The sequence below is a fragment of the Phyllobates terribilis genome, unplaced genomic scaffold (assembly GCF_046119375.1).
Source record: "Phyllobates terribilis strain yellow unplaced genomic scaffold, ASM4611937v1 Scaffold_3__8_contigs__length_932513732, whole genome shotgun sequence".
Lineage (NCBI taxonomy): Eukaryota > Metazoa > Chordata > Amphibia > Anura > Dendrobatidae > Phyllobates > Phyllobates terribilis.
This window is the reverse complement of record NW_027362763.1, coordinates 709,121,619-709,146,153: the sequence shown is the minus strand read 5'-3', so window position 1 is coordinate 709,146,153 and position 24,535 is coordinate 709,121,619. Positions and strand designations below refer to the sequence as shown.

The 24,535-nt window shown below is 43.9% G+C and overlaps 1 protein-coding gene across 4 annotated transcripts in view; it reads left to right on the top strand.

The window, feature by feature from the left end:
• HHAT (hedgehog acyltransferase) overlaps positions 1-24,535 on the top strand; it is a 411,417-nt gene that overhangs the window by 62,822 nt on the left and 324,060 nt on the right. For all 4 annotated transcript variants that reach the window (XM_073671998.1, XM_073671996.1, XM_073671997.1 and 1 more), the window contains one exon: positions 16,365-16,515. In XM_073671998.1, the coding sequence (XP_073528099.1) occupies positions 16,365-16,515 (151 nt within the window). The remainder of the gene's footprint in view (positions 1-16,364; positions 16,516-24,535) is intronic.

Here is a 24,535-nt window from a genome sequence, read left to right as displayed (position 1 = left end):
TCCTCACGTGAGCCAGTTTCTTTGTAGTGCTTGATGGTTTTTGCAACTGCACTTGGGGACACTTTCAAAGTTTTCCCAATTTTTTCGGACTGACTGACCTTCATTTCTTAAAGTAATGATGGGCACTCGTTTTTCTTTACTTAGCTGCTTTTTTCTTGCCATAATACAAATTCTAACAGTCTATTCAGTAGGACTATCAGCTGTGTATCCACCAGACTTCTGCACAACACAGCTGATGGTCCCAACCCCATTTATAAGGCAAGAAATCCCACTTATTAAACCTGACAGGGCACACCTGTGAAGTGAAAACCATTTCCGGTGACTACCTCTTGAAGCTCATCAAGAGAATGCCAAGAGTGTGCAAAGCAGTTATCAAAGCAAAAGGTGGCTACTTTGAAGAACCTAGAATATAAGACATATTTTCAGTTATTTCACACTTTTTTGTTAAGTATATAATTCCACATGTGTTAATTCATAGTTTTGATGCCTTCAGTGTGAATGTACAATTTTCATAGTCATGAAAATACAGAAAAATCTTTAAATGAGAAGGTGTGTCCAAACTTTTGGTCTGTACTGTACGTGACACTTGACTCTGAGAACAGTTGACTTCCATTGATACCTCTTTTTAGCTTTTCAGATTCTGCCGTGGTGTTTTCCACCCTTTCTTAATGCCGATGTGTCCAATCCTTGACTTTCCGCTTGTTTCAATAATGCGGATCTGTCATCAGATTTTTACACTACAAACTGTGTACATTTTTTAAAGATATATCTCGGGCCTGATGAAGCTGGTGTACTTACTGTGAAACAAAATCATATCATAACAGCTGTATAATCCTAAAATCAGAATGAAAGGAGGCAACGGTCTCCCCCAAAAAGCAAATGGAAACTACTTAAATATTGCTGTAAGAGAATTGGCACCTATAAAAGCATACTGGTAGAGTGAATTTTATTGTTTTAGGTGCAGATAAATCTACTTTTATTTCAATTGCAAATGAGGGTGCTTTGGTGCATCGTTGTCGTGGTCAGGGATTAGTGCGGCGTAACTCGCTTTAATTTGCATATCGACTTTCCCTGATCCTGATTGACAGCAGAGCAAGATCTGCCTGAATTCAGTCCGCATTCCTACACATGCGCACTGTCACTGACGGAGCCCAGCGATTACACACAGTATGGGTGCATGCGCACCGTAATCTTTGGGTTTCGTTCAATGCCACCGCTTGCTACACTGATACACGTGGAAATGTAGAAAGTGTCAGCTCCGGTGGTGGTGAGGAGACAGCGTGGTCATTGCAGGCTGTAACTTTCTTGAAGAGATGGGTTTTCAAGTTTCGTCTGAAAGTTCAGAGTGTGGCGGATAATTGGGGCACAGGATTCCAGAGAATGGGGGATACTCGGGAGAAGTCTTGGAGGCGATTGGGTGAGGAATGTACAAGTGTGAAGGAGAGAAGGAGGTCTTGAGAGGACCGGTGGTTGTGTGTTGGAAGATATCGAGAGATTAATTCAGATATATATGAAGGAGACAGGTTATGGACGGCTTTGTAGGTCAACGGTAGTAGCTTGAGCTTGATACGTTGGTGAATTGGGATCCAATGAAGGGATCTGCAGAGGGGAGAAGCGGAGGAGTAGCGAGGAGAGAGGTGGATTAGTCGTGCAGCAGAGATGAGGATGGACTGGAGAGGTACGAGAGTGTTAGCAGGTCGGCCACAGAGGAGGATGGTACAGTAGTCGAGGCGGGAGATGATGAGGGCATGGACTAACATTTTAGTAGATTCAGGGTTGAGGAAAGGACGGATTCTGGAAATATTTTTAGTTGGAGGATACAGGAGGTGGCGAGAGCTTCGATGTGCTTTTTGTAGGACAAATCAGAGTTGAGGTTACTCTGAGGCAGCGGACTTCCGGCACTGCGGAAAGCATAGTGTCATTAATTGTGATAGATAGATCGGGTAGGGGGGCTTAGGCGAGATGGGGGAAAGATGAAGATCAGGGAAACGGGCCGTTCTTCAAATTGGAGGCCATAATGGTGCCCTGAGCCTTTGGCTACGGTAAGGGTGCACCAGAGTGTCCTCATTTGCAGGTGACATAAAAGTTGATTTATCTGCTCCTTAAACAATGCAATGTGTACTGCAGGTATGACTTTTAAAGGGGCTAAGTGAACTATGTAAATGTTGAAGTTGGGATACAGACTTCCTTTAATGTACTCATAAAATGCTAATTTAAGTACTACTGTAGGCAGGTAAACGATCACAAATGATTATGACGCTCTTCTGACATAGATTTCCAAAGTAAGTACACCAGCCTCACCAGTCTATTAAATAATACACACAGTTTACATTGTGAAATCTGGTGACAGATCCACTTTAAGTACTCCAATACATTATCACAACGTGTTAGCCAAATTCTCTACAGATTGCAATATACATCACTTACTGACATAACATACAGCATCTCCTAACAGAGTATCGCAAATTCACATTTTTGTTTTTAAATAGATTATCTCACATAACATCTCTAGATATGTCACATAGACACATCACATAGACATCTCCTGACAAAGTATTGCAAAATCATATATTTATTAATAGGTTATCTCACATCAGATCTTGAGATCTGTCTATTATATAAACACATATAACATAGACATCTCCTGACAAAGTATCACAAAATCTATTTTTTTAATAGGTTATCTCACACCACATCTCAAGATTTGTCATATAGACACACATGACATAGACATCTCCGGACAAAGTATCGCAAAATTATGTTTCTTTGTTTGTTTTTTAAGTTAGTTATCTCACACCACATCTCAGGATATGTCGAGCCAAAAACAAAGGATCTGAAATGTAGTCTTAATGATGTCTCCTTTTAAAATTACAAATTTTAGAACTTCACACATCAATATTTGTAACATTTTTCGTGGCACACTTTGTGCCAAAAACACCATATCATGCATTCATTGTGAAAGTGGGAGTTTGTAGATGGTGTTTTCAGGTGTTTTTTATTTTTGTCCTTGAAGTCCTAAGCATAAGCATTATGGCCTTGTGAGATAATTAGACCCTTCCCTATAGCCAAAGTGAAGAACTGCTAAAAAGAGTGTCTCTTGCTCTGGAGGACCACCCGTAGACAATGAAATCAGTGGGTGCCATGTAATTCCTCAATCCACCTGCGGTGTCACTGCAGGAAATAGTGACACTCAGTAGATAGACCTTTTTCTGCAATCATCAAGGAAGGAGATTTTTATAAAAAAAATTGTTCATATTATAGAATGCCACAATTTGAGAATATGATGGGTGCAATTGTTTGCACGGCTGGACTGTTAATTTTCTCTATCGGGCAAACTCCTCTAAAATTAATAACCAAAAAGCTGCTGATTATTTCATCTTGGGAAAGTAATGTGTCTGTACTGATGAGTTACACGAATACTCAATCAAGAGCCATTGGCTGAAAAGCGAGTAAAACCGGGCTGACATTTCTAGCAAAAATCTGCAGCATTGATTAATGTCGTGAATTACACAAGTAAAACGCTGGCAAGGAGATGAATCGCTGGCATTTCATGTCCCAGTAATTAATATTTTAGCCTTTCTGGATGAAATGGGATTACATTAAGGAATTCCTTAGTGGTTTGGCTCTTTAAGAAAGTTGTAAACTCTAAAAATAAATTTGTGTAAGATTGTGGGTTCTTTCTTGTTATACATCGTCAGTGTTTCCATGCTGTATCATCCAAATATCCTCTTCACAGAGAAAAAGAACAGGTACTCTAGTGCCCCCTATTGGAGGTTGTCAATATTGACCTCTATAAAGAGCTTTGCCACATGACTCAGTATATGAAGCCAAACCCAGAATATTCTCCAAAAGGAAAATAACTCAATTTGCAAACAGCTGTTTCAGGGTTTTTACCCTTCATTATCATAATGCAGGAGGCTGTTTGGTTGAGTGAGAGGTTTTCGATGGAGGTTCTAAGGAGTAAAGTTTCTCAAGCAGACTGCACAGCTAATGCAGGGAGACTTATACACCGTAAAATTCTCCCTGGAGAAAAGTTAGGCAAATGGCTTCTTCATCGAGGAAAAGAACAATGTCTCCAGCGCTAATCAGGCTCCTACTTTGCACTGATGAAGGACAAGAACCCTGAAACAGCTGTCTGCAAGTAGAGGTCTCTTTCTTTCAGAAAAGATTCTGGGTTGGCTTTATATCCTAACATATGTGGCAAGGCTCTGTTTCTTAAGAACAATGTTTCCCAAACCCCATCCTCACGGCCCCCCACAGGTCATGTTTTCAGGATCTCCTTAGTATTGCACAGGTGAGAGAATTCCTGATGCCTTGATGATACTTCAATCACTGTGTAATACTAAGGAGATCCTGAAAACATGACCTGTGGGGGCCGTGAGGACTTGAGTTTGGGAAACACCGATTTAGAAAATGTAGTAATCATGCTCTATTGTAGGCAAAGGTTGTTGTGTAATAAGGAGGGGAGGTGAGCTGTGACATCACCTATTGTGAATGGTGCATCCTGTGTTATCTACTGTATGTAAAGGTGTTATCAGTCATTGTACAGGAGGGGGAGGAGGTGAGCTGTGACATCACCTATTGTGAATGGTGGATCCTGTGTTATCTACTGTATATAGAGGTGTTATCATTCATTGTACAGGAGGAGGTGAGCTGTGACATCACCTATTGTGAAAGGTGAATCCTGTGTTATCTACTGTATGTAAAGGTGTTATCAGTCATTGTACAGGAGGGGGTGTTTTGCCAAGTTTTTAGCAATAAGGTTCGGATACGGCTTTAAAGAAGGCAACCCTTTGCGATATAACGCAATTTTATTTATAATAGTTGATTTAAAAGGTAAAATACACAATTAAAGGAATAGTATGATATGATGATATTGCATACACTTTTGTATATGTTATAATACAAAGGTTAAGTATATATATATATATATATATATATATATATATATATATATATATATATTCACTTCGTCACCAAGGAGCTTTTAAACATCATCCGTCTGGAACATCAGAGAAGCAATTTCACCAAGACAGAGAGACCCCTGGAAGTCTTCACAACACTGCATGGGCAGGTACATACAACACTACACATCAGTGCAGGTATAACTTATGGCTTCTGTCTGTATCATGATTCCAGTGACTTTTATAAGGCTTAGACAATGGAAGCATAAAACTGGTTAATGTTTATAAGTATGAGTCGTCGATAATACAGAATTGGCCAGGTTCTGTAATCTCGAGAAGTTTACCTATAAACATTGTTTTAGACAATAGATCTGTGTATTTCTCGTGGAACATAATGGTAAGTGTACACACATTATCTGAATCAGTATTTTGGTTACAATAAGGCTGAGTTCACACGATGCGTATTTCATGCGTTTCCGCGGCGTTTTTGCAGTTGCGGAAACGCATGAAAAACGCATGGTAGAAGGGAAGCAATGTTCCCCAATGGAAATCCGCATGTGCTGTGCCCATGATGCGGATTTTTCCGCAGCGTAAACGCTGCGCTCAAAAATCCGCAGCATGTCATTTAATTTTGCGGAAACGCGGCGTTTTCGCCGCCATTGACTTGCATTAGAACGCGCCAATTCCGCAAGACTGCATCTGTACTTGCGTAATTGGTGCGTTCTAATGTGCGGATGGTACCCGGGTGTAGAGGACAGGAGACTCTCCTCCACACCCAGGTACCATTAAAAAAGCTGTAAAAACAAGAATAAAATAAAATATATATATATACTTACCATCTGTCGGCCCGCGCACCGCTCCTGCTTGGTTCCCGGCACTTGCAGTGAGTTGTAGGACCTGCGGTGACGTCAGAGTCATGTAACGGGTCACGTGACGCTGACGTCGGCAGGTCTTTCAATTCAAAGTTGCCGGCAGCCGGGAGAACGAAGTGTAAAGCAGGACAGCGCGGGCCATCGGAGGTAAGTATATACACTCTCTCGGGTCACACTATATAAATCCATGCTGTTTGCATGGATTTATATAGTGTGACCTAGTTGTCAAGCACTTTCCAGGTGATGCTAAAATCGCCTGGAAAGCGCTTGTCAATCTGCATGCGGAAACGCATGTGAATCTGCATGTGGATTCGCATGTATTCTGCAGGAAAAACGCATGCACAATCTGCATGCGTTTTTTCTGCCAGGTAGATGCAGAAATGATGCAGAAATTTTCTGCTTCATTTCTGCATCGTGTGCACATAGGCTAACACTATTTGTCAAAGCAAATATAACACTGGTCACTTGTGTACAAATCAGGATAATGAATCTTTGAAACACACAACTTCATAGACCATAGAACAATTAACATTGTCTTACTGCATTGACACCTAGCAAACACTTTGTGGATAGCATGCATCAAGGACAGTTCATGTGAAAGAACTGCTTTATCAGTATCAGAGTATATCAATGATATTACACTGCAGTATATTGCAATATATTCCACACTTGGTCTAATGACCACACTTTATCAAAGCATATAAACAATATGTTACAATTTGTAGGCTATAAGATATCCATATTTTTATTAGCAATACAGGGGGAGGAGGTGAGCTGTGAAATCACCTATTGTGAATGGTGGATCCTGTGTTATCTACTGTATATAGAGGTGTTATCAGTCATTGTACAGGAGGGGGGAGGAGGTGAGCTGTGATATCACCTATTGTGTATGGTGGATCCTGTGTTATCTACTGTATATAGAGGTGTTATCAGTCATTGTACAGGAGGGGGAGGAGGTGAGCTGTGACATCAGCTATTATGAATGGTGGATCCTCTGTTATCTACTGTATATAGAGGGGTTATCAGTCATTGTAAGGAGGGGAGGGGGAGATGAGCTGTGACATCTTTTTTGCAATGTAGTTTTGTCCCTCTGTGCTCGAATGATTGAAGAAAACTTCAGACTTATAATTTTAGTTCACATCGTGTGCATGGGACCTGATGTGTTGTAAATTCTACATAAGGTTTATTATACTGTTTGCAAACCTGGTGTGTTAGATAACTGAACATAGTAAATCGATCCCTACTTTTTAGTAAACTGAAATCCTTCAGTGGGATTAGTATCCCAGTAAATGTTATTGGTGTGTTCTTCTGTACCTTGTTCTGAAGCTATGTACAGTTCTCTTAACGGGACGCAACTTTATCAGGTTCTATAGCTTTATAATATTTAGTAATAAATCACTTAAGCACAAAATCTAAATTTTCTTCATTTATTATAAGATTTGGTACCTAATCAAGGAGTGACGCTATGGATTTTGTACGTTACAAACCCCGTTTATGGATTCATACAGCAGCTCAGATCTTTGGGTCTGGCCGGGGATATGTATAACACATACATACTCTCCATTATGGGGTCTCATACTGGCAAATCCTCGCAGCGCACAGTGCCTGCGCTGGGGGGATTCATAAATTTGCAGTCACACAGTGATTGCAGACTTATCACTTTTGACCGGACTACCCCTTTTAAGTGTTATTATTTTATATGCACAAACATGCTGATTAAGAAAGGGTCGTCTGAGTTGTGGACTTCCCCTCTAATGTGATACTCTGTAAATTTTGACCCAATTATATCTTCTGAAGGAAAATAAAAAAGATCAAGATTTTTTTATTTTCCACTGGAGAATACATGTCTCTGCTCTGTTTTTCATTTCGTGCTCATCCATGAGGTGGCAGCAGCTGGTTATATATATGCCCCATTGTACAGTTCTGCTTCGGTGAATTTATTGTATCGGTCAGCTCTGCATTTTCAGAGCGTAAAGAATGAGCAGCGGATGCAGCCAGAATATTCCTTCTGTGATCCAAGTCAGATCACAATGTAAGAAAAGATTTACTTCTTAGTGGCCGCCTGAAAGCCTTCACTTCCAGAGAATATTAGAAGAGTCGTATTGTCAGAAAGGCTTTAGCTTGTATACAGTAAATGGCGCGTGGGATCGTTACTTTTTCTTTTCTATAATTCAGGCTTAAGATCCTGTTTCTTTTCCCTTCGTGAAAATGCCGCTGATCTCCTGAATCCGGCGATGTTTTTCTTTTATTTCTGTGATTCTCCATTCCAGAGATATGGCTTCATCTTCCTTGTATATAAAACCATCCAACTGGGCGTGGTCCTCAAGAAAACTCCCTTTTGGCTATAAAGTCCAGATTTACATACGGTGAACAAGAGGCCATATCTCGGGAACGAAGAGGCGCAGAAAGAAAAGAAAAACATCGCCGGATTCAGGAGAACAGCGGCATTTACACCAGCTACAAAAATTATTGATGATGACAGGTCCTGTTTAAACGGGTTGTATTTTTACAAGCAACTATTTTTAAAGGGGTTGTCCGTCAGCACAAAATATGTTGTATTGCAAATTGAAATGTTATATAATCCTTTTTTTTTTATCAAATGTTCCTTTGATTTGCCGATTTCAATGTCCTTCCCTTAAAATTGGAAGGTGCACTTTAATGTTGGTTCCAACACAGGAACCTCTGTAGCTCAAACTTTGTGAATAATGTAACCTAAAAAGTTTGTGTCCAGGTGCGCCCCCCTGTGGTATTTCTAAAGCTTTGGTCTCCGGTTTCCATTTTTATCTTTACTGCCAGACAGACCATTAAGCCCTGCAAAATCCAACTTCATACAATGGAAATAGACAACATTAAAATATAAAATAATAATCCTCGCTGCAGGATGACCTGCGGCCACAACGCTGGAAATATATATTTTTTAAATTCTATTAAATTCTATTTAATTTTACAAATTCCTCTAAACTTGTGAGCGCTGTGTATTTTATCAGCTGCCTGAAAGAGCAGAACGTTGATGAAGTGGGGGCACATCACAGGAGAGTAAGACGAGTCACAGAATGTTCCGCAGATCCGGTCGGTGTACCGCCGCAGTTTAGACTCCTTTAGTGTCACAGATGTATCAGGTTTGACAGACAGTTGTTCTGGATCCGCCTGTAGAAGGTGTCTGCGCTTGGCTTTGTAAACACCTTCTTGATTCTTTCATCTCTGTAGTGTAGTGGTATCCTTCTCTCGCTAGGATCCAGCAGTGATGTCCACCTTCTGCTGCTAATTGACACACCCTTGCTTGATATATAAAAACTCTCAGTGTCTCCAGAGAGTTGCCGGTTAAAGTACTATTTTCCCCTGCTCAGGCCTGGAGTACTAGCAGTCGGCTAGTTTCTTCTTGGAGTTTCTTGGTGGATTATTGTCGTCTTCTCTCTGGTGTCTTCTCAAGCTAAGTGTATCCCCTTGTCTGTTTTCCTTGTCTGTCTTTAGTTGCAGTGGGGGCTGACTAGTGCTCACCCCTTCCCCTCCCTACCTATAGCTTAGCTCTAGGGACAGTTAGGGATTAAATATCCTGCTTGGCGAAAGCAGGCACAGTGGGGAGTCAGGGTGTTGTAAGGTCTGCCTAGGGGTTTCCACTCTCCCTTTCCCTAGTTGTTGGGCTTCCCCCCTTTTCCCATCGTTGTACCCTTGGTCCTCCCCTCATCTAGCGTGACATTTAGTCCATGTTCTCGTGATGAGTTTTGGTGAATTTTTTACGATGGCTTTTTTTTAATGAAAAATGTACTTAACGGGTGCCGAAAATCTGCAACATCAAAAACTCACCAAAAGCTCATCGTGGGAACGTGGCCTTAGCCGACGAGGTGTATTGGTGATTGCATTGGGTAAAGCATTCAAATTGCTATTATCTATGCTTAAATTGACACTAAGGTTATGTTCACAAGTAGCGGTTTTTTTCTTCCCTCTTTTTCTTTGTGCATAAAAACACAGCTTTTATAAAATATAGCAGCAAAAAAAAACAGGCGCATATTGTGTTGCATTTTTTGTTTTAACATGCAGCATGTTCATTTTTCTCTGTATTTTTACAGCATTTTTTTTATCAATTAAGATCAATGACATAAAGAAATGCATAAAAAACTTGCTTTTTTACTGCAGCACTGCATTTTTCATGCGTAAAAAAATGCTGAGTGTGAACTAATCAATCTGCTTCAGATCAGTTCCATCCACAGCTGGTGGCTGGTTAAGAGAAGTATTTTTGCAAAGTTCTGGTAAAACAAGCAGTTTTTTAACTTGTTATTAAAATCTTAACTGGTTCGCCCCAAATCTTTAGGCTACGTTCACACGATGAGTATTTGGTGAGTTTTTGATGTTGCAGATTAAAAAAAAAAAAAAAATGCAAGAAACCTATTTTCCTTAAAGGGCACAGAAATGGTGCAAGATCAAAAACTCACCAAAAGCTCATTGTGGGAACGCAGCATTACAATCTTTTTTTTTAGTCATTGCCAAAGGGATTGGCTACTTCTGCTGGTGGGCAAACATGCACAGTGCTTACAAGCTCTTTCATAGTGAGCTTGTAAGCACTGGACAGAGGTTGGCTGGGATCGCTGGAACACATTGATAGCTACTAATCCCGGAAAGCTTCTGCTCCGCTACGTTTTTTATGTTGCACAGGCAGCGCAGCCATATGGGGACGGCAGCATGACTATAAATCTATCAGGAGCACCCACCCCACAGCAGTCGGGAAGTGGACAGGCTGGGGAACGGTGTGTTCCTGAAGAAAGGACCAACCCCTTAAGATCTGTCACTTTGTCAAAAGGGTTGTGGAATTGGTGATTGTGATGATACAACATAAAATCTTAATTATGCCAAACATACTTTCTGATGGCAAGAGCAGCATACCTTTATTTTTATGTTGACTCTTTAATCTGTGTTCTTCTTCAGTTAACACAGACTATTATTTGTATAACCCTGAATGTTATCTGCTCTTTGATTCTGAAACAATGATGTGTATTTATAAGAGCCCCTGTGATACCAACTATGTAAATTGATTAAGCTTTGTGTGGACTCTGTAGCTTGTTGACTCACCAGACAGGACGACAAAATATGTAAATAGATTAGCTAAAACAATGAATATTTGCTATATATGTTAAATTCCATTGTAGGGTGTTTGCCAGTCAATTTTGGGGGATGAGCTGTGGATACTCTAGCCCTGTGGAATAATATCATCCCTAATTCTTAACTTGTCAATGTGTACTTTAAAGGGCACCTGTAACTATATAAAGGACATGTGTTTCTGTAGAATGAGACTTGGGACAGAGAATCAAGGATCATCAGAAAGACTTTAGAAGGAGAATGAGAGACATCCTTCAGGACAGCAGATGGATTGCATGGCTTCCAAAGAGACACAGATTTGAATTCTATATGATTCTAGCCTAAGGGTACCGGCCCTTACTGGAAAGATTCGGATCTGCTCCATTAACCACCATGGATACATTTTGGGGAGTCCAGGAGAGGACGAAGAAGTCACCTGGCCCCATGTATATGTTGTTTTGGGGTTGCTAGGAGGGACCCACCTGTCGCCTAGAACCCATGGAGACATTTGGAGTTGCCAGGAGGGACCCACTGGTCACCTGATCCCACGGAAACTCTCGGAGAGGCCAGGGTGGGACCATTGGGTCTCCTGGCCTTTTACTTCGATGGACTGCTAGCTTCCTAAGCTTGCCGCTACCTTCTCTCTGTGGGAGCCCGCTAGAAGCAGGGGGCCACTGGTTGAGGTAGTTGGCCCTGGAAGTCTCCAAAGTCGCAGCTGTTCTGTCCCAGGCGGGCAGAGAAGGAAGGGGGAGACTGTGTAATGTCATACAATCTTGGGTATTTGCTGGGACTGTTCTGTGTGTTGCCACACTCTTTTACCCTCACCCTGTGTTGTCTGAGTAGTGTTACGCCCACGGAAGACCAATATTGTTTATATTTTTTTGTGAATTTTCTGTGTTTAGTACAATTTTAGAAGGGAAGGGTATTACATTTTTTTTAAAGCTCTGCAATGATATAATATCCTCTAATATTGTCCGGACCTCTAATATCCTCGGGATAGGTCATCAGTGTCAGATCGGCGGTGGGCAGACATCCGGCACCTCGACCGATCTGTTGCTGTATGCCGGATGTAAATATATGCAAATTGCCTCTTCAGAGACGAAGAGGACTAGAACTCTAGCGCCACCTATTGGAAGTAGCAATCCTAAAAGTCAATATTGACCCTTTAACGAGCCTTGCCACATTACTTGGGATTAAAGCCAAACCAGAATCTCAAGTTGCAGACACAGTGTTTCGGGATGTTGCCCCTCATCAGTGCAAAGTGTGAGTTCTGGTTTGGCTGGGTGAGAGGCTTCTGGCTATCCAAGGGGTAACATTTCTCCTTATGAAGAGTGAGATGCCAAGCCTGGCATGCCAATGTGAGGAGACTTTTAAGCCTTGCAATGCTCCTCTGGGAAATCAAATATGGAAATTGCTTCTTAAGAGAAGAATAGGACTAGAACTCTAGCGCCACCTATTGGAAGTAGCAATCCTAATAGAGCCAAACACAGCTCCGTTCAGTGAGTAGCGGCTGCTGCTGAGAACTGCAGATCAGTTTCTATTCGCTTGATGAAATTATGGAAGCGGTTATGCAACTTTGTGTCTTATCACATCACCAGTACAGACTTGTATCCACTGGAAGTACGCCATAGAAATACCTGGTGACAACTAGCAAAGATCTTGAAAATGAAGAAGAATTGATACAAAGTAAAATATATTAGAAAATTGCTGAATTTGTCATTTAAAAAAAAAAAATAATTGCTGAATCCAAACTACACTTTAATGACTCCCTTCGATGGCCTGTTGGAGATGTAGCAATTCCGGTAACTTGTTTTCGTTCCGACTTTAAAGAATTTTTTTCAGCAAGTGCAATATGCAAGATAGTTATCATATCTCATTAAATGTGGATTCGAGGGTCCGAGCATTTCAATGGTATCCGATTAAATGCTCGTAGTTACTCTTCATAAATCATCCACTTTGCTTGTGGATTGTCTGCAGTCCTTGTGCTGCGCTTGATGCGAATCTCTCATTGTGGATACGGCAAGTGTCCGGAGATCTCTGCTTAGAGGCGACACTTGACTTTGCCGTCTACTTTATGCTGTTTGTTAGTTTTCACAATCCAAGGGGCATATAGACTACTGATGAGAAAGGAGCCAAAGGGACGTCAGCTGCTCGGGACATGGACCAGGAGTATCCATCAGTTCAATCAAGGATCATATGAAAGTCACTGTCAGCCAAGAGCAGGATCCTGGGAAGACAGGGGCACGTTAGAACGATATAAACCATACATTGTTTAGAAAACCCATTCCATGTACCCTTATAGGGTCATTACTGGGGTGCAGGATCCACGACTCTTGGGCAAAGTGGTCATTGGTTTGAAGAGCGTCAATCGCCTTTTAGGCTACTCTGGCAGCCTTTGATAAGAATGGGCACTGTGCAATGCTTCATTTCATCTGTGGTGGTGCTACAGGGAAATTGAACACTTAGAAAAAGTTAAAACACAGCAGAAGTGGTTGAAGAAATATCCAGGCGGACAATCCTGGTCTGCAACCTAATGATCAAAAGTATTCAGTGACATGCCAGATAGCAAAAATCAAACCGTATCCCTTTATTGCACTGCAATATGCCATCCAGAATAGTACACTGATTTTTTTTTTAAACCAGTCCCACCAAATTTGCTGGGTCGCGGTCTGCAAAGAGCAGGGGGTTACATTGTAATGACCATTGCCAGCCGCATGGTTCCCCTGCTCTCCATGCGGGGACGCCGACACACTCACTGCTCCTGTCCTCTCGCTCCTCCTCCTCCCTCTGTGCACGTCACACTGTCTTCCAGCTTTTAAAAGGGCAGCTCATGCTGTGACAGGGTGTGAGACGGAGCAGGCAGAGACAGCAGGCCGATGAACAATCCAACAACCTTTATGGGGACTAGGATAATATATCACCAAATATAGCTATGGTTCCTTAGAGTCTTCAAGGTGGCCACACACAAAAGGGGCAAATCCAGGGTCACCACCCGGTAAGATGCCCATTACAATGCAACAACAGTCTCAGACTAAGTCCTCAAATCCAGCAGGCTGGCCAGACATCACAATCCCACGTGGCAACTAATCTGCAATAGTCCATACACGGCACCGGGATCTGGCCACAGCACAGCACCAACTAACTCCAAACATGTGGCTTATTGCGCTCCTTCTCTTGGGATCAGCCCTCTAGTTGGGCAGAGATACCCACACCCCACCCGCTTCAACATTTACTGTAGGTAACTCAAAGAATGAAGAATCTGTGTATTTAAGGAAAGCCCCCTACAGAGAGAAACAAAGACACACATGCCCCCACTAGATGCAGGACAGAAAATGCTAATATAGGCCTGATTACAGTGTTGGGGTGGAGGGTATAATATCCCCTACAAGGTTATGCTTAGATTATACTGTTTGGACTTACAGTCTTCCTTTCGAATCCACTCTTCAAGTCAATTTCTGCCCTGAAAAATTCTGCTGCATTTGGCTGAGATTTGTTAGTCGGGATGACCCCATACACATTCAGTGGTCAGTGTAACCAGCACATTTAGTATGCGTGGGGACCTTGTAAGGGGGGAGGCTCTTCATTTGGTGGGGTTTCATGTTGCCCAACCATCCAAACTTGAAAACATGCTTCAAAGGTCTGTACCGTGAACCCGACCTGAAATGCGCTGTGATTAAACTGATTCCCCAGGAAGTTTAGAAAGTATCTTCCAATGGAGCCAACGTCTAGACCCTAAACTTTCTATAGGTGTGCACGTCCCATAGAAATGAGCACCGCGCCAATCAGTGGTCTTCCTACTTCTGCTTCCTCTCCCCTCTTATATCCTGCAGTCTCGCAGACACAAAAAGGGAGTGAAGCTGCTGCTGCATCCATCCTCCATGCCTCCAGACAAGTCTTTGGGGGACTGAAGAGGTTTCTGAACATTCAAGTGTGAGATAGGAAAAGAAGGGAAGAACTTGCTATTCTCCCGTAATAATCATAGTATGCAGATTTTGCATCTAGCGGTATTATGTCCTCATAGTTGGTGAAATTGCTGATGGAGACTACTGTAAGGAGCCATTTTTTGCAATATGAATATGTATCCTGAATATCGATCTAAATGGTAATGAAATACAAACAGAGTCGTCTATTTGTGATTTTTTTTTTCCTCCTATCCTGCCTCATTATGATGAGAAAATACTAAAATGTTCGGCATCTGATACGCAGCGAGGAGCACAAATCGGCCAACCTAATGGTATTTTACGGGGAGCTCCGCGCGGATCGCTGCTGCCGAAGACAAATACTAGCTGGGAAGGCAGATGATTGCTTCCATAATGCCGTGTTGGCGACTCGCTCGGCAGTCACAGTCTCGCACTTTATTATTGGTGTTTGTAAAGTCATGGCTGCTTACAATGTTATTCTCCATCCCTCGAAATGAGCCTCATTGTGCCGCGTGCATAGATGGGAAAGTGTAATTTCCCTTGAGAAAGAACCACCGGCGCCTATTGTCAGTCTACGTGTGTGGCGGCCATGCGTGTTTTCTATCGAAATCGTAACATATATCCGTTCCGGTATCCAAGTCAAACTCATCTCCTCCTTTTTTTTATTCTTGAACTGTTGTGATCTATGAATCTTATGGGATAAATCTGTGAATTTTCTTAGCATGAGTGTCCTTAGGTTAATATTCGCGATACATTTATTAGTGGTCCTCTTAATAAATTTTGAGTTTCTTAGGCCACTTCTGTTCAGTTGTAAATTTTAATAAACTCATCGGCGCGTTAATGCCCCCCCTGTCCTCTCTCATTTAATTCCACACACTTTTCTAGGTTCTTCTGATAAGTGCCAAGAATGAAAAATTGCAAATTTTAGCTCGCATATCGTAGAGCCAAAATCTGTGGCTTTTTTCACAAAGGAAAACTAACTGATGCAAAACCCTTAAAGAGTAACTAAACTTCAATTTTTTTTTTATGATTTTATCTAGCGTGGAAAGTTATGAAACTTGCAAATCATTTTATTAGGGGATTTGTCTTTATTTCTGTAAAAAAAAAATGCATGAACGTGGCTTCCAAACCCCAGCTTTTTGCCAGTTAATTTACCTGCCTTAGCTGTAATGATAACAAAATGTACTAATTTGGAGTACAGATGATGGCAGTGAAAGGGTCACCTCTACTTTTCCAGCAGCAGCTTATCCCCAGAGCTAGTGACCTATTCACTACTATCGTCTGTACTTTATTTTCAGAGACGTGTTTCGGGGTGTTTGCACCTCATCAGTGCAAAGCAGGAAATCTGATTTGACTGGGTGAGAGGCCACTGACAGGTGGTTTAAAGGGGAACATTTCTCCTTATGAAAAGTGCCAACCCGACATAAGGGAACTTATCGGTCATGTAATGCACAATACTAAAAAGAACATAATGGTAAATGATAAAATTCTGAAAATTCTGTATTAAGATCAGGCATCTGAGGTTGAAAGACTGAAGACATGTCATGCACCATGTCCTATTCCTTGATATTGTATGTGCTGTTTGTTTTGCCTTCTAGGTGGTCTCGCCTTGGCACAAGTTCTGTTCTTTTATGTGAAGTATTTGGTCCTGTACGGCTTTCCGGCGCTTATTGTACAGTTGGATGGCTTGAGCGCTCCGGCATTGCCACGCTGTGTCAGCACTATGTACAGCTTCACTGGTATTTGGAGGTCAGTGTCTTTTGTCATTCTCCTTTTCTTCTTCAGTGTAACTGAGTATTATATTGTACAGGATGTGAAATAAAAGCCTCGTCTGCTGAGCTGGCAATCTTATTGGCGTAACGGGAACACATTGGGGCAATTGGTGTTGTCTCAGCACTTTCTAATATCAGCATCTGCCAAAAGTTTTACAACTTCTCGGAAAGTTTTTTGATCTCTGGTTAAATCGTTTGGTCATTTCTAACCAAGTTTTAAGTAAAATTGTGAAAATTTGAAATATACGGCACATACATGGATGCAATAAATATTCCACGTTTCATCACGAGGCAATCAAAAACAACAGGTTTTCTATTAGAAACTTCTCCAGGGACTGCTCCTTCTTTGCGGAGTTTTAGAAGAGTTTTTTTTCCCCAGAAGTGGTTTTTGAAGAGTTTTTTTTCTTGAAGCTTTTTTTGTATCCTTTTGATGGACAGTGCCTAGATTGGAGATTTTTCCATCAGGGGTCGCTTCAAGAAGTGAAATGCAGTTTCTTGTCTTCAACCATGCCTGTTTCGAAACCCAAATGGGGTTACAAAAAAGCGGTCAAAAGAAGACTGACCATATGAAGAGCAAAGTGGTTTTACGTTAGGAACGTTTTTTCAAGCATTTTTTGAGCGATTTTTTCCTCACTAAGCTGCATAGTGTGTGAAGTAAGAAGTAAAAGAATAAGACACCAGAATGGGGAAATTCTCGGGTCACTCTCACTCTGTGAGAATGACCTAAGGAAGGCTCAACCTGTTTCACATGACTAACCAGTGACTGTAAATCGTTCACTCTTCCTGCTCCCATTACTTGTGTTAATCCTCGCCTACTCATGTTATGGTCTAGGAACTAAACTACCGTAGTGAGAATGTCCTAAGGTCATTCTCATTATTGTGATTCCAGATTGGCACGCAATGGATTGATATGGCTTATTGATATATCAGATGTGTCTTTTCTTACTTATACTCTTGGCTCAATATATCCTGAGATGTTTGGAACCCAATGTTCAACTTTGAAAAAAAACCTTGAAATCACCATATTCTGTCTGGGAGATATTTATGCTATATGTGTCTTTTTTTGTGGCCAAATTACTTGTTTGTATTGAGTGAAATAGGTTGTCCTTAACCAACGGTAAGAATCGAGACGTCTGCAGCTCTTTAGCATAAGTTTTCGCAATGATCATTTTCTCCTAGTCCCTACATCTTTATAGCTTTAGAGAGGATGAGGACTAGAACACTAGCACCAACTATTGGAAGCGGCTATCCTAAAAGTCAATATCGACACTTTTACGAGCCTTGCAGTATGACTTAAGATAAAAGCCAAACCAGAATCTCAATTTACAGACACAGTGTTTCGGGATGTTGCCCCTCATCAGTGCAAAAGTATGAGATCTGATTTGGTAGGTGAAAGGATTAAGACTGGGATCTAAGTGGTAATATTTCTCCTTGTGGAGAGTGCCAGGCCTGCCATATCAGAGTGAGGAGACTTATAAGCCATGCATGCTTCTCTGGGAAATTAAATATGCAAATTGTCTCTTCACAGAGGAAGAGGAGTAGAATTTGCATAGTTAATTTCCCAGAGGAGCATGCATGGCTTATAAGTCTCCTCACTCTGACATTCCAGGCTTGGCACTGTCAACAGGAGAAACGTTACCCTTTAGACCCTAGCTTTGAAATCAATATCCTTTTACTACTGAATCTAACAGTACGGCTGTTTAGGCCCTAGTACAGGGGTCTCAAACTCAGCTGGGTATATGGGCCGCACATGGAAAAAATTTGAATTTGGGGGGCCGCATTCTTTGTTCAATGTGACATTTTTAGTGATACCATTTTTTTTGTATACACCTTTTGAACATTTTTTCCGTGTTTATTTTTTTATGGCTTGGGTCGTTATGGATGTGGCGATAATAAACGTGCACTTTTTTGTGTTTACTTTAGTTTACATATAAAACAGCATTTTTAGCGCCCAATATTTTTTCAGGCTTTATTTTTATTTTTTTGATTTTTACAATTTTGTTTCCCCCAATTGGCCACATTCAGTAATATTGTCTTACAATTAGCATCATATAGTAATAATGGCAAACATCTTGTAGTAATGTTCCCCATCCAAGTCCCCATCCTGTGGCTATGTGCCTCATCCAGGTCCCCATCTTGTGGCTATGTGCCCCATCCAGGTCCCCATCCTGTGGCTATGTGCCCCATCCAGATCCCCATCTTGTGGCTATGTGCCCCATCCAGGTCCCCATCTTGTGGCTATGTGCCCCATCCAGGTCCCCATCCTGTGGCTATGTGTCCCATCCAGGTCCCCATCTTGTGGCTATGTGCCCCATCCAGGTCCCCATCTTGTGGCTATGTGCCTCATCCAGGTCCCCATCCTGTGGCTATGTGCCCCATCCAGGTCCCCATCTTGTGGCTATGTGCCCCATCCAGGTCCTCATCTTGTGGCTATGTGCCCCATCCAGGTCCCCATCTTGTGGCTATGTGCCCCATCCAGGTCCCCATCTTGTGGCTATGTGCCCCATCCAGGTCCCCATCCTGTGGCTATGTGCCCCATCCAGGTCCCCATCCTGTGGCTATGTGCCCCATCCAGGTCCCCATCCTGTGGCTATGTGCCCCATCCAGGTCCCCATCTTGTGGCTATGTGCCCCATCCAGATCCCCATCTTGTGGCTATGTGCCCCATCCAGATCCCCATCTTGTGGCTATGTGCCCCATCCAGGTCCCCATCTTGTGGCTATGTGCCCCATCCAGGTCCCCATCTTGTGGCTATGTGCCCCATCCAGGTCCCCATCTTGTGGCTATGTGCCCCATCCAGGTCCCCTCTTGTGGCTATGTGCCCCATCCAGGTCCCCATCTTGAGGCTATGTGCCCCATCCAGGTCCCCTCTTGTGGCTATGTGCCCCATCCAGGTCCCCATCCTGTGGCTATGTACCCCATCCAGGTCCCCTCTTGTGGCTCTGTGCCCCATCCAGGTCCCCTCTTGTGGCTATGTGCCCCATCCAGGTCCCCTCTTGTGGCTATGTGCCCCATCCAGGTCCCCATCCTGTGGCTATGTACCCCATCCAGGTCCCCTCTTGTGGCTATGTACCCCATCCAGGTCCCCTCTTGTGGCTATGTACCCCATCCAGGTCCCCATCTTGTGGCTATGTGCCCCATCCAGGTCCCCATCTTGTGGCTATGTGCCCCATCCAGGTCCCCTCTTGTGGCTATGTGCTCCATCCAGGTCCCCATCCTGTGGCTATGTGCCCCATCCAGGTCCCCTCTTGTGGCTATGTGCTCCATCCAGGTCCCCTCTTGTGGCTATGTGCTCCATCCAGGTCCCCTCTTGTGGCTATGTGCCCCATCCAGGTCCCCTCTTGTGGCTCTGTGCCCCATCCAGGTCCCCATCCTGTGGCTATGTTTTCCCTGTGCTGTTCTTCACACACATAAAAAAAAAAAAGATGATTCTCACCTGTCCTCCGTTCCCTCGGCGTCCTTCCTGCAGATGTGGCCCGCAGGCACCACAGAGTCCGACCCCTTGACGATCCCGACCTGGTCCAGGAGGAGCCGCCGACAGCAGCGCTGCATTGCCGCACAGAGACTGTCTCCCAGCACAGCATTTTCAATGTCAGCCGCCGGCCAATCAGAAGCCAGCAGCGGACATCTGCATATGGCAATGACGTCATACTCGCTGCGCCGACACGCAGATATCAGCTGCTGGCCTCTGATTGGCCGGCGGCTGGCATTGGAAATGCAGTGCTGGGAAACAGTCTCTGTGCGGCAATGCAGCGCTGCTGTCGGCGGCTCCTCCTGGACCTGGTCGGGATCATCAAGGGGTCTGTGCCTGCGGGCCGCATAAAGCAGCCTCAGGGGCCGCATGCGGCCCGCGGGCCGCGTGTTTGAGACCCCTGCCCTAGTACAACAATAAAAATGATACCTTTCTTGTAGTAATCCGATGTGCCAGTGCTGAGAAAAATCAAGATTTGAAGCCACATGCAAATTAGCTTGGAAGTGAATTGGGGGCGTGTCAATACCCAGACATGCCCCCAGTGCACTTCCAGACTAATTTATGTGCAGCTTCAATGTTTGATTTCTCAGCGCTGGCACATCGGATTAATATAAAACCGGTGTCATTTTTAAAGCTATCCTGAGACCTATACAGCCATACTGCTACTAAAATCCTCTTTCTGAACGATCCCTTTAAATGCTGTGATTCCAGCCGGCTTACTTTGACCTTTCCTGAGCGTATCCTGCAGCTCCTTTGACATTATTGATTAACAATTGTAGCTGACATATTATTTTGCACGCCGTGACCCCGTCCGCCTTTCAGTAGGTTTTGTCTTTCATCCATGGAAATGAAAACCAGCGAGGAAATCCAGGAGTGTGCCCGGATATATGTGACTTCTGATATCTCACCCAGGATATTTACAAGTACATTTCCGATATTAGAATTCAAAGTCACTTTGATTATGAGAACTCATTAGTCTCCAAACTCTCCAGCTGCTTTGTGCTAATAGATGAGGACGGTTGTTGCTGCCTGACCTTCATTGACATTGGGGCCTCAAATCACACGCTTCCAATTAAGTAGATGGCGCAACATGGCGTGGCTTCCTATGGGGAGACGAGAGGTGATGTTTGGGTGAGAGGGCTGTGCCTTGTTGGTAAAGACATTGTTAGATGACATATTGTGCATGTTCTCAGTCCTTGTTGTCTTTCATGGGTTATCATGAGCATGCATAGTAATCCCGTACGCTGCACGATCTGCATACATAATAGCACCGTCATATAGCTGCAACGCGGCTTACAAAGCTGTAGAAGGAGCAGGCAGCACGGGGATATCTGCAGCACGGGGATATCTGCAGCACGGGGATATCTGCATTTGTTTCATCATATGTTAATTCGATAACAAGCTAGACAATTATCAAAATATGTCTAAAAATTAGCACTGTATTAGTTGTATAATTTATAGAAGACGAGTCCGATTTGTTTCCTGACACAGAGCTCCAAATCCCCAGGGGGAGCTCATGAGCTTATTGTAAACATTCAACTGTGCATAATCAGTATGCAGTAAGCTCACAAGCTCCATCTAGTGGTGCAAGCTGACTGACAGGATTTTAATATTTAAAGGGAATAAGTTTTTGCTACGAAATCTGAAAGCAGCATAATGCACAGCAGAGACTGATTCCAACGATGTGTTATTTACTAGGCTATGTGTTTTTATTTCAATAAAATAAGTGTTTTATCATCAGGAGATTATCAGTACGGACCAGGTGTCTCGTGCCTCCTTGTCCCACCCTACCTTAGGAGCTTTCGGTCATCATACAGCTTTTAGTGCTTAATCATCAGGAGATTAGCACTACAGGACTAGGTGTCTCATGCCTCCTGATCCAAGACCGCCCCCACCACGGATTAGCAGCTTTCTGTCATCATACAGTTTTCACCAATCAGTGGTGTGGGTGGGTTATACACAGCTCAACATTCTGAGCTCTGCTAGATCTGCAGCAGAGAAAATTGTGATCCTCTCACAACTGCTGCCCTCAGTAAACTAAGAGACACCGCTGGAATCATGGTCTCTGCCCCTACATCATGCTGCTGTCAGATTATATAGCAAAAATCTTCTGACGGATTCCCTTTAAAGGGTAATTGTTCTTTCAAGCAACTTTCAGAATAAACTGTCCTGTGTGTATACACGAAGAATAAAATTATATCTGACCATTATGTGACTTATAGCCTGCATTTTCACTAGTTTTTTCCTCTACAGGCTCTATCTCTAGTTTGCAATTTACTCTGAGCTGGTGGGGAAGAGACAAGCTGCAATGGTCTCTGCCTTACACAGCACATAGAGAAGGAATCCTGCTCTTAATTCATTTTTTAGCATACAGACAAGTAACAGCAGTAAGTGGAAAATATTATACAGCAGAGCTGAGCTGTGTGTCTGTGAATCCGCTCTGGGGTGAGGTACATGACTTGTTAGAAAGCTCACCTCGATCTTTAGATTTCTCCCTCTGCCTGTTTCTTCTCGCTGCTCCTCATTCATACTCCCCATCCCTTCTTTCTAGAGTATAATACGGCTGTTTTTCTCAGAATAAATAACAAGATAAGGAGGCAGGGGGGAGAGAATGAAGATGAGGCAGGGGTGAGAGAATGAAGAGGAGGCAGGCGGGAGAGAATGAAGAGGAGGCAGGGGGGAGAGAATGAAGAGGCAGGGGGTAGAGAATGAAGAGGAGGCATGGGGAGAGAATGAAGAGGAGGCGGGGGAGAGAATGAAGAGGAGGCAGGGAGGAGAGAATGAAGAGCAGTCGGGTGAGAGAATGAAGAAGAGGCAGGGGTGAGAGAATGAAGAAGAGGTAGGAGTGAGAGAATGAAGAGGAGTCAGGGGTGAGAGAATGAAGAAGAGGTAGGGGTGAGAGAGGCAGGGGGAGAGAATGAAGAGGAGGCAGGGTGGAGAGAATGAAGAGGAGACAGGGAGAGAGAATGATGAGGCTGGGTGGAGAGAATGAAGAGGCAGGGGGGAGAGAATGAAGAGGAGGCAGGGGGGAGAGAATGAAGAGGAGGCAGGGGGGAGAGAATGAAGAGGAGGCAGGGGGGAGAGAATGAAGAGGAGTCAGGGGTGAGAGAATGAAGAAGAGGTAGGGGTGAGAGAGTGAAGAGGAGGCAGGGGGAGAGAATGAAGAGGAGGCAGGGGGGAGAGAATGAAGAGGAGGCAGGGGGGAGAGAATGAAGAGGAGGCAGGGGGGAGAGAATGAAGAGGAGGCAGGGGGAGAGAATGAAGAGGAGGCAGGGTGGAGAGAATGAAGAGGAGGCAGGGTGGAGAGAATGAAGAGGAGGCATGGTGGAGAGAATGAAGAGGAGGCAGGGGGGAGAGAATGAAGAGGAGGCATGAGGGAGAGAATGAAGAGGAGTCAGGGGGGAGAGAATGAAGAGGAGGCAGGGGGGAGAGAATGAAGAAGAGGTAGGAGTGAGAGAATGAATGGAGGCAGGGGGAGAGAATGAAGAGGAGACGGGGAGAGAATGAAGAGGAGACAGGGAGAGAGAATGATGAGGCAGGGTGGAGAGAATGAAGAGGAGGCAGGGGGGAGAGAATGAAGAGGAGGCATCGTGGAGAGAATGAAGAGGAGGCAGGGGGGAGAATGAAGAGGAGACAGGGAGAGAGAATGATGAGGAGGCTGGGTGGAGAGAATGAAAAGGAGGCGGGGGAGAGAATGAAGAGGAGGCATGGTGGAGAGAATGAAGAGGAGGCAGGGGGAGAGAATGAAGAGGAGTCAGGGGGGAGAGAATGAAGAGGAGGCAGGGGGGAGAGAATGAAGAAGAGGTAGGAGTGAGAGAATGAATGGAGGCAGGGGGAGAGAATGAAGAGGAGACGGGGAGAGAATGAAGAGGAGACAGGGAGAGAGAATGATGAAGCAGGGTGGAGAGAATGAAGAGGAGGCAGGGGGGAGAGAATGAAGAGGAGGCATCGTGGAGAGAATGAAGAGGAGGCAGGGGGGAGAATGAAGAGACAGGGAGAGAGAATGATGAGGAGGCTGGGTGGAGAGAATGAAGAGGAGGCATGGTGGAGAGAATGAAGAGGAGGCAGGGGGGAGAGAATGAAGAGGAGGCAGGGGGGAGAGAATGAAGAGGAGTCAGGGGTGAGAGAATGAAGAAGAGGTAGGAGTGAGAGAATGAAGTGGAGGCAGGGGGAGAGAATGAAGAGGAGGCAGGGGGAGAGAATGATGAGGCGGGGGAGAGAATGATGAGGCAGGGGGGAGAGAATGAAGAGGAGGCAGGGGGGAGAGAATGAAGAGGAGGCAGGGTGGAGAGAATGAAGAGGAGGCAGGGTGGAGAGAATGAAGAGGAGGCATGGTGGAGAGAATGAAGAGGAGCCATGGTGGAGAGAATGAAGAGGAGTCAGTGTGGAGAGAATGAAGAGGCAGGGGGGAGAGAATGAAGAGGAGGCAGGGTGAAGAGAATGAAGAGGAAGCATGGGCAGAGAATGAAGAGGAGGCAGGGTGGAGAGAATGAAGAGGAGGCAGGGGGGAGAGAATGAAGAGGAGG